This window comes from Nannospalax galili, unplaced genomic scaffold (assembly GCF_000622305.1).
Source record: "Nannospalax galili isolate Female #2095 unplaced genomic scaffold, S.galili_v1.0 scaffold18, whole genome shotgun sequence".
Classification (NCBI taxonomy): Eukaryota; Metazoa; Chordata; class Mammalia; order Rodentia; family Spalacidae; genus Nannospalax; species Nannospalax galili.
In genome coordinates this window covers 8,822,363-8,837,879 of record NW_008346548.1, presented here as the reverse complement: position 1 = coordinate 8,837,879, position 15,517 = coordinate 8,822,363, and the positions used below count along the sequence as shown (strand labels likewise).

Sequence of the window (15,517 nt, the reverse complement as noted above, 5' to 3'; positions counted from 1 at the left end):
AATTCAACTGTAAACCTAAAAATTTACAGCCAATTTTGAAAGAGATGCATCTTAGCTCTGGAAATTGTTATTGAATATGTCAGTGCTGTTGTAATAAAATGCTTCTTCTAAGTATGTGGTTATTAAATAAATAATTTTTAAAAAACAATAATTTGGGGGCTAGAGAGATGGCTCAGCGGTTAAGAACACTGGTTGTTCTTGCAGAAGACTGGGGTTAGAATCCCAGCATCCACATGGCAGCTAACAACTGTCAGCAACTCCAGTTCTAGGTGACCTGACAGCCTCTTCTGTCCTCCGTGGGCATTGCAGTACACAGGTACACTTACCTACATGCAGGCAATACACGCATACACATAAAAAATAAATAAATAAAATATTTTAAAAAATACAATAATTTGGCTGGGCATGGTGGCACATGCTTTTAATGCCAGCATTCAGGAGGCAGAGGCAGATGGATCTCTGTGAGTTTAAGGCCAGCCTGGTCTACATAGTAAGTTCCAGGTCAGCGGGACCACAGGGAGACCCTGTCTCAAAAGACCCCTACCCCAAAAAAACCCCACAGTATTTTTATTCTTTGGGAATTTCATATGTGCATTTATTTTTATCATACCCCTCACTCTTACCCTTAACTCTTCCCAGATGCAGTCCTCCCTAACCCCTGATCAACTTTGTGTCCTGTCACTGTTTTTCCAATAGTCATTTGGTTTGTCCAGAGTTTATAGCTATTCTCTGGGAAAGGATAGATCTAACAGGAGCTAACTGACCATACTAAAACTGGAAAACACCACGATTCATTACTCTTTAAGTTTTAAAAATGTCACAGGGAGAAAGTGGCAAGGGTAAAGTCTGTTTAGCAGCAAACTAAGGTTCTGATGTTAAATTGTGAATTTAACTTATTAAGGTCTACAGTGTTCATGAAACTTTAAATCTGAAATTAATAAACAGTGCATTTTCATTAAAATGGATCTGTGTGTGTGTGTGTGTGTGTGTGTGTGTGTGTTGTATATCTGTGCATCCGAGTCTGTCTCTGTCTGTGTGAGTGTATCTACATGTGTGTATATATGTGCTCAGAGGCCAGAAGGAGGGTATCAGATTCCTTAAATTTGGGGTGACAGACGTTTACAGAAACCACTTGCTCCCACAGCTTGTTAGGTAGGTGCTGGGATCTGAACTCGAGTCCTCATGATTGAATAGCAAGCACTCTTAACCACTGAGCTTTCTTCCCTAGCCCAAAATTCGTTACTTTCTATTAGGCTTTTCTTGCTTTCATCAGTTTAATGAAACTATAATTAAAAGTCTATAAAGGGCAAATAGAGTTAAAGATTAAATATATATTGTCTGTAACTCTTTTAAGTAACTTCATTCATTGCATTTTTTTCAGCACAATAGGAGTTCTAAGGAAGAAGAGATGGAAGTAGAAAAGATAAAACATGAACTCCAGGAGAAGGAGAAATTAATTAGCTCTTTGCAAGCCCAGCTTACCCAGGCACAGTCAGAACAAGTTGCACAGGTAGGAGTGTGATTTACCTCATCATTATTAGGTTAACAAATCCCTAATATCCAGTACTTTATTATATGATAACTGTCCTTTTTTTTTTTTGGGTCTTTTGGTCCTTTGGTCTTTTGGTTTTCCTAGCCCCAGCTGGCCTGGAACTCACTCTGTAGACCAGACTGTGCACAGAGATCCACCTGCCTCTGCCTCCCAAGTTCTGGGATTAAACACGTGTGCCACCATGCCCCAGCAGTTAAATACTCAGTGGATTTCTATCCATTAGTTTCCTTCCCTGCGTACTCCCTACCTCTCCCTTATTTCCAAGTCTATTAATTTTATTAGAATAGGCATTGGTGTTTGACATTTTTGATTTCTATTTGTAGATACTCAATATACTCTTTCCATGTATGGTTCACATTATTTCCAGAAATGTTCTTGAATTATCTAATTTATAATGTCCAGTCTGCTCCTTTGATTTAGTTTTCTCCTTTGTAATTGTTACTTGTATGTTTGGTCTTTATCTTCAGTATTTACTGTTTTTCTCAATTGCTTTATATTCTTCATTACATTTTGTAATTTCATTTGTAAAAAAGAAATTGTTCCAATTCCTTTTTCTTATTTCATTCAAGGCATTCTGTTTTGTGCTACTTTGTTGTTGTTTTGTCTTCTGGTCCAGAATGGTTTTTCTTTTACGTCAAATTCTTCATGAGCTTTGTTACCGCTCTTGAATTTTTCTAATTTTGACTTTCCTTTAATGTCCTGTATACTGTAAAGAAAGTCTTCAACTCTTTTTGAAATGAGTTATAATTTCTACTTGGTTTCTAAGCAAGCCTTTAGTATATTTTTATTCTCCTATTGCCAGTGCCAGCTGGCCAAGATGGACAGCACCTGAAAGGGGGAGTGAGGATTGAAAGAAAAAACAAGACAGAGAAAAGATACTTGGGAGGACTGTCAGTAGAGACTGCAGCCCCGGTTTATTTTAGCTCCACTTTTTTATGCAGTAGAACATGAGAGATAGCCACGGTTTGCTTAGCTCAATTAGCTTCAACAGCTGTTTTTCCCCACCTGTATCTGAGGGTCAAGGAGTAGTCAAATACTTGTTGTGAATTCCACCATTTAACCATCTTCCCTAAATTATCAACACATTCTTCCTGACTTGGCAGAATAATTAGGTACTGGTGTGCAAAACACAAACTCTAAGCAAGCAAGCCTGCCACAGCTCAATGTACATAATGGTGGTGCTTATATTAATAGCTCCCAACATCTCCCCCTTTTAAAAAATTTTTTATAACCCCAGATTATGCTATATCCAGGACAGAAGGACTGTGCCTGTCTTAGGTTGTCTTCTGCTAAAGCAAAGCCTTACCCGTCATTGGCACACAGCTTCCATCAGCTACACCCTGTCTTAGGTTGACTTTCTCCCAGAAGATCTTACCCGTCTTTGACTACCGGCCTCAGTTAGGGAAGGGAGCGTAATCTCATATCCTGCACAGCAGCCTTGACTTGCCACAGGATTTCATAAATAACTTTACTGCCACCAGATGAAAACAAAGACATAGGAGGAAAAGCATGCCAAGTCCTGTTAAACCATTCACAATGGAAGTGATAGAGGACCACGGTGGTAAATGTTTGCAGAGAAATTTTTTTTCTCTATTATCTCTTGGCAGTAGCACTTTGGCATTGGTACAGTGTCCACCTCGTCCCACAAGCACACAGTCATCTACTTGCACACACCCGGACTTATCATTTTTAACAAAACAAATAGGCAACGTGCTTCCCGATCCCGAATAATTAAAATTCATCACCACTTGCATCACCAGGTGTTTTGAAGCAGGCTGAGCAATTAACTGAGAGTCATTCACAGTCACTACTATCTCTTTTTCCTCCCATATCACGGGGTGCAATATTGTGGATCAGGAACATAAGTCCAGCATAACTCAGCCAAGGTCACTTGCGGGAACATCATCATCAGCCACATTTGTCGCCTCATTATTCTTTTCCACTTCTTTTTCTGGCACTCGTCCGGCAAACCTCACCAGCCTTTCCAGCAGCCACCTGGCTCCATCCGCATCCTGCGGAAAAACACAAACATGCCTTCTTCCCCATATCAGTACAGGGTCGGGGCCATTCCATTGTCCAGTTAAAGGACCCTTCCACCTGACTTGGGCATAGGTATCCTGTGACCGAGGGTGCCACATTCTATCTGCTGTAGAATGGTCATTTCTATCCAAACTCAAAACATTTAAAATGAAAAGAGTATGATGTAAAAGATTACTTGATGCCTGGGGATATAACTCCCCCTTTTTTATTTTTTTGTAATTGTGCTTTTAAAGTGCCATGAGCTCTTTCCACTATAACTTGTCCTTGTGGGTTATATGGTATCCCAGTTTTATGCTCAATGCCCAATTGCAAACAGAAACACTGGAACCCCTGACTTGTGTAGCCAGAGCCGTTATCTGTTTTTATAATGTTAGGGATCCCAACTATGGAAAAGCAAGTTAAGCAATGAGTAATAACATTTTTTGTGGCTTCCCCTGTTTGTGCAGTAGCCATAACAAAGCCAGAAAATGTATCTATTGTAACATGTACATGCCTTTGCTTGCCAAAATCCGCAACATGAGTAATGTCCATTTGCCACAGTTGGTTAGGCTTCAGCCCTCTAGGATTAACCCCATAATGAGGAACAATTTGTGATTGAGGACAAGATGAGCATTGTCGCACAATTTGTCTTGCAGCTTCCCTAGTAATATGAAATTGTTTTCTCAAACTTTGGTTTTTGGTGATGAATGGAATGAGAATTTGTAGCTTGCTCTGAGTCAATCCTATAAGCTGAGTGGCTTTATCCGCCAAGGAATTCCCCAAAGGTAATGGCCCAGGAAGACCACTATGCGCTCTGAGATGTCCTATATAGCAAGGATATTTTCTAGATGTAATACTATTTTGCACTTGTCTTAACAGCAAACAAATTTGAACATTCCTCGTTTCAATAAAAGGCACTGTTTCAATTTCCTGTAGAGCTTGAGCTACATAATGACTATCTGTATAGAGATTGAAGGGTGTTGACGCCAGAAGCTGGAACGCTGCAGCTACGGTGTGAAGTTCCTCTACCTGTGCAGAAGGAGGGGAAGTTTGAAAAGAATAACTTTGCCCATAAATCACATAAGCTGCATGTCCATTAGAAGAACCATCAGTAAACACCGACACAGCCTGGGGGATAGGACTAACTTTATCTTAGGAACTACCAACTCATGCATATTAAGAAAGTATAATAATTTATCCTTGGGATAATGATTCTCTATCTGACCCATATAATTCGCAAATGCAATTGCCCATGAATCTACATTTTAAAACAACCATAGCAATTGCACTTTAGTGTAAGGAATAATAATTTGAGCAGGCTTGGCTCCAAAGTACTGACATGATTCAGTATGTAATTGTTGGACCAAGGCTGCTATGGCCTCATAATAAGGATTAATCACTTTGACTGGGGATACTGGTAGATGCACCCAAAGAAGAGGGCCAGCTTGTCAAAGTACAGCTGTAGGGGAGTCAGTGGTAGAAAAACACAACCCATCCAGGGCTGACTATAATCTATATAAGTAATTTGTTGCTGTTCAGTAGCATTTTCTACTAATTGGAAAGCTTGAAGAGCATCAGGAGTAATTTTTCTGCTAGGGTTGGGATCCAAATCTTTTAACACATCAAATAAAGGCTTCAACTCCCCTTTGGTAAGCCTCAGATGGAGGCAAAGCCAATTTATGTCTCCTAACAACCTTTGAAAAGCATTCAACATTTTAAAATTATCCTTCCTAATTTGTATTTTTTGAGGATTAAATTCTTTGGGATACATCAGTTTTCCTAGATAACTGAATGGAGTTTCCCTCTGTACTTTCTCAGGGGCAATACCTAGCCCGTAACTTTTCAACCCCTTCTGCAAGACCCCATAGGCAGACAATAGTAGTCCCTCAAGTTTATGAGCTAGAAGTATATCATCCATATAGTGAATAATATATACTTCTGCAACCCCTTCACAATGTAGGGAGTAAAAGAACCTTCATGTCCCTCCAGGTCCTTCCAATGTAGCTCATCACTACTTTGATACGGACTCTAACTTTGCCCTATGCCCTGCAAATTTGTCATGGAGGTATGCTTTGGCCAGGCTGAGGGCCATTGTCCTTCTGAAATTACAAATATATCCACCCCAGTGTCCAAAAGTCTTTTGAATCTTTTCCCATTAATAGTTCCAACTCAGGTTGTTGTTGACCGATAGCTTTTAGCCACACATCTAAACTCGCTATACCTTGTTCAGGAAACCAAGGACAAACCTTTCTACAAAGTCTAAAGAATTTACAAATTACTTATGTTCCACTTTTGCTCCTCGGGCCCGAAGCATATTCTTTAACATATGTACAGAGAGCAAGCGACTGTCTTCTTGCCCCATCTTCTCCCAAGATAAATACTCACCGCTCCCCAATCTTACCGAGTGCACTCAATTTCTCCAGTGGTGTCCTTCACTTTTTCCCCTACTTTTCAGGTCCCTGTTCTGGGCGCCACTTGCTGGTGCCAGCCGGCCAAGATGGACAGTACCTGAAAGGGGGGGGAGTAAGGATTGAAAGAAAAAACAAGAGACAGAGAAAAGATACCTGGGAGGACTGTCAGTAGAGACTGCAGCTCCCATTTATTTTTTCTCTGCCTGTTTATACAGAACATCAGAGATAGCCACCGTTTGCTTAACTCAATTAGCTTCAACAGCTGTTTTTCCCACCTGTATCTGAGGGTCAAGGAGCAGTCAAATACTTGTTGTGAACTCCACCATTTAACCATCTTCCCTAAATTATAAACACATTCCTCCTGACTTGGCAGAATAATCAGGTACTGGTGTGTAAAACACAAACTAAGTAAACAAGCCTGCCACAGCTCAATGTACATAATGGCTGTGCTTATATTAATAGCTCCCAACATCCTATAAGTGTATTATTCTACTTCTTAGTCTTTATGCTTTTGGTTTTGTTTTTGAGAGGGTCTCACACTGTAGCCTAGGCTGACCTGGTGCTCACTGTATAGTCCAGGCTGGCATCAGACTTTGACAGTTCTCTTAGCTTGCTGAGTGCTGGAATTACAGGTAAGAACCATCATGCCTGGCTTTTAATGTTTCTTTTTCTTTCTTTAATACTAATTTGATCTGGTATTTGGACTGGATCTTCTATTCCTCATTTTTGTGTGGAATTAGTTTTTCTAAACCTTTAGAAGATTTGTTTCAGGAAAATTTTTTCACAGCTTTCTCTGTTCTGTTTTTGTTTTGTTCTGTTTTTGTTTTGTTCTGTTTTTGTTGTGATACTCAAAATATATGGAAGCTAGATTTCTCAGATTTGTGATTTTCTTCTGCCTGCCTTTCACTTTGGTCTATTCTAGCTCCATTCAGTAGTGATAGCCAAACCCTGGAGTCAGCTTACTTGTTCATCAACAGATGAATATCTAAACAAACTGTGATATATCTACAGAGTGGAGATACCACTAGAAATAAAAAGGAATGAATGATATATCACTAGTCTGTATTTTAAACTTCTAAATACTTTTGAAGTAGAAAAGTTATTCAGTTTATGTTAAATGTTTATATTTTACTTTCCAATTATGATTTATCTTGATATCATCTGCTATTTATGCAGTCTTCATTAAGTGTTCAAATAAACACATTACAGTATTACATAGGGGTACACAAAAAAATTCAAACAGCATCAACTTGTTGACATCACCTTGTGTATACACTAGTTATAATGTACACCTCAGCAAACTCTTACTCGATGCAGCAGATAAAGTGAAACATAGTCATACCAAAACAAAACTGTATGTAATGGAAAAGCAATTTATACTTCAGCTTGAAACAATTTAAATAATATTAAAAATGAGACATTTTTCAGGTGTCATATTCCAAGCCTTCAGTAACTTCATGTGGTTAGTTGATACCAAATTATGCATATATATAAATATATATATATATATATATATAAATATATATTATTTTTTCATTCTTTCTTTTTTCAAGACACTGTCACATTGCTTCCCCCCCCTTTTGTTTGTATTATCCCTGTTCTGCTTTTGGTTTTGAGCCAGGGTTTTGCTGTGTAGCCCTGGGTAGGTTTGAATTCACAGTCCTCCTGTCTTAGCCTCCTGTTTTTAGAATCTCAGGCACGTGCCAACTATACTCAGCATTTTTTTTTTTTCTTTTAGTACTGGGGTTAGAAACCCTAGGCCTTGAGCATGTAGGGCAAGGAGTGTACTAGTGAACTGTCTAGTGAACTGTCTCTCTGGCCCTCTTCATTTTGATTTCATTCCCAGAAGTTTCTTCTAAGTATGTGTCTACATCTGCATCTTAGAATAGAGTCCTAATGAGTCAATTTTGAGACAACAGAGGGTCAAGATTACCTTAGCCTTTGGTCTTTCTTACTGCAGATCCCTTACATTTTCCCATGACCAAAGAGTGGCACAGCGCTGTTGCTGTTCTAAAATTTGCCACTGCCTGTTCCAACAAATTCTTGGCTTCTTGGATTTTTCCTGTTCCAGGGCCATCAGAAGTTGCTCTGTTGGCTGTCTTCTTCCTGTTATACAGTTTTTAATGCCATGCAAGTCTTCCTGATTTTAGTGCTTTTCCCTTAATTGTCTGTATTCTAGGATTGTAGGACTATCTTCCTAATTTTACTGTAAATATCAGACATTTTTTTTTTGGTTTTACTGTCTAGTTGGTCTGTCTCTACTATGTGAGCATTCAAAGAAATTGAAAACAGTGTTCCTATTGCTTCTGTCTTCCTCTGAAAAAATTTGGTAATTCCTATTAAAAAATAATATATAAGCAATGATACTTGAAAAATAGTACATGGAATTCTTTTTTGTGTTGAAGTGGAAATTAGAAGAAATGTGGTAGGTAATGAGGGGCAGTGAGAAAGTAAAGTCAAAGAATACTAATCCTTTGCTTAGAATAAGTATTTTTCTTCTCAGTTTGAAAAGAGTTCTGCAGAGGTGGGAGACTTTGTCATGATGAAGCAGCAGCTCCAAGAAAAGGAAGAACTTATTAGCACCTTGCAAACCCAGCTCAGCCAGACACAGGCAGAGCAAGCTGCACAGGTAGGAAGATGGGACCTTTACTACAGTAGAGAATCAAGGATGCCAAACATGGTTAACATGGAAAGTCAGTGTTTAAAGCTTTTTAGACAAAGGGCATTAAAGTTGAAATTCTAAGGGTATAGTAGAAGAAATTGGAAGTATGGTTGTGGTAAGTTATGTTGTTAGGGAACACTAGAAACCTTCAAAAAGTGTTATTTACCTTGATGAATTTCCATAGCCTAATTGATGGCTGTTCATTTGTTTCATAGGGTCAGAAACTTGATTTTAATAGTGCACAGAGACTCAGTCTCTTAGGAATGTGTTTATGAGGAATTCAGAGGATACTGACAGATAAACCAAAAGAAATACAGATGATTAGCTTCATTCTTTATGTGAATTAAAATCTTATTAGGAAGATAAGTTTTAACCTTAAAGTTTTAAATGATGAACATATGATGACAAAGTGTTTAAGGATCGGAGGTTCCTTGTTAAATGACACTAATATGTGCCATTCTTCTTCCTATTTCTGAAACCAGGGCCAGGCTGTTTGAACTGGCTTCCTCACTCAGCTCTTTCTGTTTTTCTCAGTTTCCTGTCTGACAACCTACCACATAGTTTTCCTTTGAGAATGCTTTTGAATCTGATACATTTTATCCCTGGGGTGTCATTGCACACAACTTATCTTATCCGTCAGAGATATTGATAACTTATAGTTATCAATGTGGTAATGCATTTTGTGTAAGAACTGCCTACTGTTGTACACAGTTAAAATTTTATAACCTGAAATTGTTAATTTTATCCTATTAGCTTCTATTGAGTCCTTATTATATAATACTATGTATAATGTAGGATGGAGAAATGTAATAGATTCTATTTTAACTTAAAAATTGCTTAAAATATAGACAACCAAGGCATATAAATATGTTGACAGGTCCATCATAGAACAGGCCATTCTAAGTAAATACCAACTGTAGTGGCACAAGCTTTTATTCTAGCACTTAGAAGGCTGAAGTGGGAAGATCATGGGTTCAAGGTCAGTGTGGGCTACATGACAAGTTCTATATAGTGAGAAAGTGATTCAAAAAAAAAAAAAAAATCATAAGTGCCCAAAGAAGGAACATTAAAATCTTAAACATTTGGAGAGAGAAACATGATTTACTGTGAGCATGGCAGTTACAGAAGGTTAAGTGGAAAATGGAAAAAGTAGAATTTAAGCAAAACCATGAGGGATAGGTAACACTCTAGACAAGTGGGAGGAAGGTGTTCTGGAGAAGAGTGTGGGCAAAGTCTCAGAGAAGAAACAGAATGCCATTTAAAGAAGAGAATGCTAGATATACTTGACAAGGAAACCACTGCAGTGCCTGTACACTTAAAATACAGCATTTCAAATTAATAATGAGGTCAGAATCTTGATAATCAGGAATTTTAAGGTTTTCTTTTCTTTTTTTTTTGAGACAGGGTCTCCCTACAGTCCCACCTGACCTGGAACTTGCTATATAGACCAGGCTGGCCTCCAACTCACAGAGATCCACCTGCCTCTGCCTCCCAAAGGATTTATTTTCTTTAACTTTTTTTTTTTTTTTTCTTCAGTTGTTAGCCTTAGCCTTTAACGGCTGCACTATCCCTCCAGCCCAGGATTTATTTTCTTAATGTACCAAGGTGATTCTGAGCAGTTCAAGCTATCACAAAATAAGAAATCAGCAGAAGTAAAGCCTAATGCAAAATAGACTACAAGCTAGTTAGTATCTCAATAGAGCGTAAGGAGGTGAATGAGCAGACACCATGTCTAAATACCAAGGAAATACTGATACCATTCCATTTCATTCTGTAAGAACCTGTTACAAATAAGCCTGGCCTGGAAGGCTGCAGGTAATGATAGCTAAGCATAGCTTTCTGAGGAGGTGGTGGGTTTGGAAGCACACTCAGTTCTTTAGTTATCAAATCCTTAAAAATCAGACTAGAAAGAACATATTTGCATTTCCATTTGTTGAGAGTCTTGAGTAACACCTGTGAGCTTGAATTGCTCACTTACAGGACATGAAAATTTCATTGGGTATTTTTGAGCATGAATATGATCTTGAAAGTACCCAGGGTTTAACAGAAGTCTAACTTCACCTTGTATGCTTCATTTTCTAATCTTTTCAGAATTTAAAAAAAAAAAAAAACGGGCCAGGCATGGTGGCGCACGCCTTTAATCCCAACACTTGGAAGGCAGAGGCAGGTGGATCTCTGTGAGTTCAAGGCCAGCCTGGTCTACATAGTGAGTTCCAGGACAGCTGGGGCTACAGGGAGATCCTGTCTCAAAAAGACCAAAAAAAAAAAAACCCAAAAAAACCACTTCTTGCATTAGTCTCGAGAATAATATAACTTCTAATTAAAATTTATATATAAGCTGATTTCTGAATTTGATAATGGCCCTTCTCTCACGTTTGGAAGTTACTGCCAGGCCTATTGTTCTTCTAGTGTTTTCATTCTTGATGTTCAGAGCTGAATTTTAGAAAACGTTGTCTCTCAGCAGTGCTTAGTGTCCATCTTTGGAGAGTAGGCGGTAAGATTTGCCTGTGAAATATTCTGGAACTGTAACTTGTATAGTTTCTCTGGTATGTGTCTTCAGTTGAGTTCCATGCAGCAGGTGGTCCGAGAGAAAGATGCCCGCTTTGAAACACAGGTTCGTCTTCACGAAGATGAGCTTCTTCAGTTAGTAACCCAGTCAGATGTGGAGACAGAGATGCAGCAGGTGTGTTGCTCAAACTCAGTAGAATGTAACATTCAATGAAGACATCACAGCCACTTTTCAACCACCACCCTTTCCCACTGCTCTCCACTTGACTGTTGTGTGTTCCTTACTGGCTTCTTGTGCTGTCCTTACTTTTTGTTGCATATCATTTTCCCCCCATTTATTCCTACCTTTTCTTTTACTTCATCTAATCAGGTCAGAACTTTACACCTGATTTAATTGGGGGCTTGATGTGGTTGTCCGAAATGGGCTGGTTTCTCTTTGTTTTGCTGCTTTCAGCTACCTTTCATGCACTAAACCTGATCTAAAGCATCAAATCAATGAAGGCAGTTTTTAAATGAAAAAAAAAAATAGAGGTGAAAATGAGTGACTTTTGAAGTCAGGAATCTTATTAAATCAATATTTTTAAAAAGTTCATTAGTAGATACTGAAAATTGACTTCATTGTATGAGTTCACCATCTACTAACTCACAAGTATTTGTTTTTACTTAGTATATAGTACAGTGCAGTTAAAAGGCACTTAATGTTTGATCTACTTTTGTTTGTTCGTGTATGAACATGTGCATGTGTGTGATGTGTGTGTGTATGCACAGAGGTGTGCATGTACATATGTGCAAACATACATGTGTACATGTATGTGCACACCAGAGGACAATTTTGGGTGTCTTTCCTCAGGAGCCTCTTTGTTTTTGTTTTGTTTTGTTTTGAGACAGGGCTTCCCATTGACCTGAGGTTTGCCAATTAGACCTGGCTAGCTGACTGGCCAGTAAGCCTTAGAGGGCCAACTGTTTCCACATCTCTAGTGCTGGGATTGCAGGTACACTCCACCAGGTCTGGCTTTTTTCACATAGATTCTGGGGAATCAAACTCAGGTCTTTGCAAGTACTTTACCTGAGCCGTCTCTACAGCCCCTGATCTGTTTTTTTTTTTTGTTGTTTTTTGTTTTTGTTTTTTTTTTAAACTGTGAACTTCTTCCAGGTTCAAAGAAATCTTTCAGAATGTACTACTAAGTAGGGTTTCAGAGTTCAGTAGTTTGCTGAGTAGAATATCAATTGTATATGTATCAGTCATTTATCCAGTGAGTGTTTTTCAAGTACCTGCCCTGTGCATGAAGATAGAAGAGAAATGGATTTTGCCTATAAAGAATGTTTTCTTTGGTAGGTATGATATGCATGTTATCTCTGCTATGTAGGGACAGGACATGAGCTATTTAATTTTCAAAGTGAATATGTATCACTTTTCTCTAAGCTTTAGAAAGGCTCCCTAATTCGAGGTCTTGCTTGCATTTGGGTTTGGTCATTGTCAGTGCTCTGAAGACGGCATTTTGGAGATCTTTATTGCTGCTGGATGGGACGTGGCATGCTGGTATCCCACTCTTTAATCTCTTACCTTCCATACTTGGAAACTTAACTATATATGACATTTTGGAAGAGTGTGTATTTCTTTGTGCATTATGTCTAAAATGTTTTCTTTTCAGAAATTGAGGGTGATGCAAAGGAAACTTGAAGAACATGAAGAAGCCTTGTTGGGTCGTGCTCAGGTTGTAGACCTGCTGCAACAGGAGCTGACTGTAGCTGAACAGAGAAACCAGGTACTATCTGCAGTCTTTACTGCCTGCCAGGGGAAGAAGGGTTCATTTTTACTGTAGGTGTAAAAGCCTGCTATAAGCCTTTAGAGAGTTGATGCATTTATTCATTTTTTTCAGCAAACACTCTGAGCCTAAGTGGTGGTGACCAATGATAAACACAATTCCCTCCCTAGTGGAGCTTTCAGCTTTCATCTTTGCAGTGCACGTTTCCTTTGGCATTTTAGGTCTAGAGTCTTACTTTCTGAAAAATTCCCATTTTCCCAATGTAGTAAGTTTCTTTTTCATCACATTACCCCTTCTCTGTCTTGAGTTGTTCTTTTTGCTTTATGCATGGTTTCTGCTTTGTCTATTTTTATCAGTTGACTTTCTGTTGGGTGATTCTAGAATGTGATATTCCCTTGAGTCTAAAGGGGATATGGGGTATTGATATTCTAAATCTTAAACCATGTATTTAATTCCCTGATTATAGTACGCCCTGCCATTCTCTTTCTCATAGTCCTGATTTTCATTATTGCTGAGGTCTGTTTAGCTTTCCACTTTGTTCCACCACTCTGTTACTTCCTTTGTCTCTGTACCATATCAACCCATGCTTGCCAAATTGGGCTTTTCTTACCTGCCTTTGGATTCCCTGTGCCCCTGTCCTATCATGATGTCCAAGTAGCCAAATCCTAATGCAGAATTGGTAATATAGTGCACATTCTTTGCTTGTTCACCTGAGTGCTATGTGCTGCTTGGTAAAGTCAGTCCCATCCTTTCCCTTTAATATTCAAATCTCCATCTTGAGACAGGGTGTCTTTCTAGTTTAGAAACATGTTTCCCTTTCCCATATCCTCCTTAAAATGTACTTTGACTCCAAGTGTTCTCTTTAGATGTCATCGGAATGAGCTTTTGGTCCCAATTGTGCTAGACAGTTATTGCATAGATAGTTACATATATGTGACCTTTAGCAAATTACATTTTAGTTAACAGCACTATGAATCCTTATAACTAACTACCTTATGCAGTATTGTGATGGCTAATCCTGGGTGTCGACTGGATCTGGGATTAACTGAAATGAGAGAGATCTTCTTGACTGGATCATCTGAAGCTGGAAGACACACCCTAAATGTGGGTGTCACCTTCTGATGGCAGCCCATATAAAAGGCCATGGCAGAGGAGAACGCTTGGCTTCTTGCTGCTTGCCTTTTGCTCACTGGTGAATTCGTTTTGCTGCTGTACATTGAAGACTAGCTGATCTTTTGGATTTTGTCAGACCTTCAGTGCTAAGGGACTACGGATTCTTAGCCTCTCCAGTGTGGTGCAGTCATTGTTGGACTACTCAGACTCTATCCTGTGAGCTAAGCTGATAAATCTTTATACATGTATATTAATTCTACTGGTTCTGTTTCTTTGGAGAACCCTGACTAATACAGATTGTGGTACCAGGAGTGGTTCTAGAGAAACAGAATTGAAGAGATGAATTTCTTTAATGGGCTTTTTGGTATTTGGAGCAGGCTCTCCGACTCAGAGTCTTCAGATAGCATGGAGAGCACTGAAAATCTGTGCTGTAGACTATTTGAAACAATTATGGAGATAGACCCATTTAAATCTTTTAACTCACCTCTTGTGAAGAACAAGAAATTTAGTGACTCTATACATAAAATATTTGACAATTTGTGGAAAAATAAGAGAAATAATGATGCTGGCTGGTGACTTCTAGCATCTCTGGATAAAGTGATGAAGATAAACAGTGAGCTTAATGACAAAATTGACAAGCTCCATATTCGAATCAACAGTTTAAAAGTTTCCAAGTGTGCCCTGGAAGAGAATCTTCTCTCCAGCAGCCAGAGAGCTAAAGCTGCAGAAAATCAAGCTGGAGCCCTTATTATATGTTTGGCTGACCTACAACACAAATTTAATTCCCAGCCTCGAAGGGTGTCAGCAGTAAAGGTGAGGGCATTGGTAGGAAAAGATTGGAACCCTGAGGGGGCTGAGGATTTAGAATCCTCAGATACTGAGGAATTTGATTCACCTGATGAACTAATTGCCTCACCCTCAGCAGACCCACCCTCCCCACCCTTGCCTGAGGCAACTAATCCCATTGAGGAAGCTAATCCCATTTAGCAAGATGAAGCTCTTGTCCCTCAGGACCCAGTTATTGTTGCCTCTAGACCTATAACCAGACTCAAAGCTAAGCAGGCCCCTAGAGGAGAGATAGAAAGTGTGGACCATGAGGAGGTGCACTACACCACTAAAGGACTTAGTGAATTTGCTAATTCTTTCAAGCAGAAGTCTAATGAATATGTCTGGGAATGGATTTTAAGGGTATGGGATAATGGTGGAAGGAACGTAAAATTGTATCAGGCTGAGTTTATTGACATGGGCCCCCTGACTGGAGATTTTGCATTTAATATGGAAGCTCGCACAGTTAAAAAAAAAAGGTGTTAAAAGTTTATTTGATTGGTTGGCTGAGGTATTTATCAAAAGATGGCCTACTGACAGAGAGCTGGAGATACCTGATATCCCTAGTCTTAGTGTTGATGAAGGGATTGTAAGGCTCAGGCAAATTGGTATGCTCAAGTGGATTCACAATGCAACACCAAATCCTCCACAATGGGAGGGC

The 15,517-nt window shown here is 39.0% G+C and overlaps 1 protein-coding gene across 6 annotated transcripts in view; it reads left to right on the top strand.

The window, feature by feature from the left end:
• Golgb1 (golgin B1) overlaps positions 1 to 15,517 on the top strand; it is a 102,026-nt gene that overhangs the window by 23,460 nt on the left and 63,049 nt on the right. For 3 of the 6 annotated variants that reach the window (XM_008842920.2, XM_008842919.2, XM_029568207.1), the window contains 4 exons: positions 1,382 to 1,510; positions 8,486 to 8,611; positions 11,205 to 11,327; positions 12,805 to 12,918. In XM_008842920.2, coding sequence (XP_008841142.1) covers positions 1,382 to 1,510; positions 8,486 to 8,611; positions 11,205 to 11,327; positions 12,805 to 12,918 — 492 coding nt within the window. The remainder of the gene's footprint in view (positions 1 to 1,381; positions 1,511 to 8,485; positions 8,612 to 11,204; positions 11,328 to 12,804; positions 12,919 to 15,517) is intronic. The other 3 variants (XM_029568208.1, XM_008842921.3, XM_008842922.3) reach the window with 3 other exon arrangements.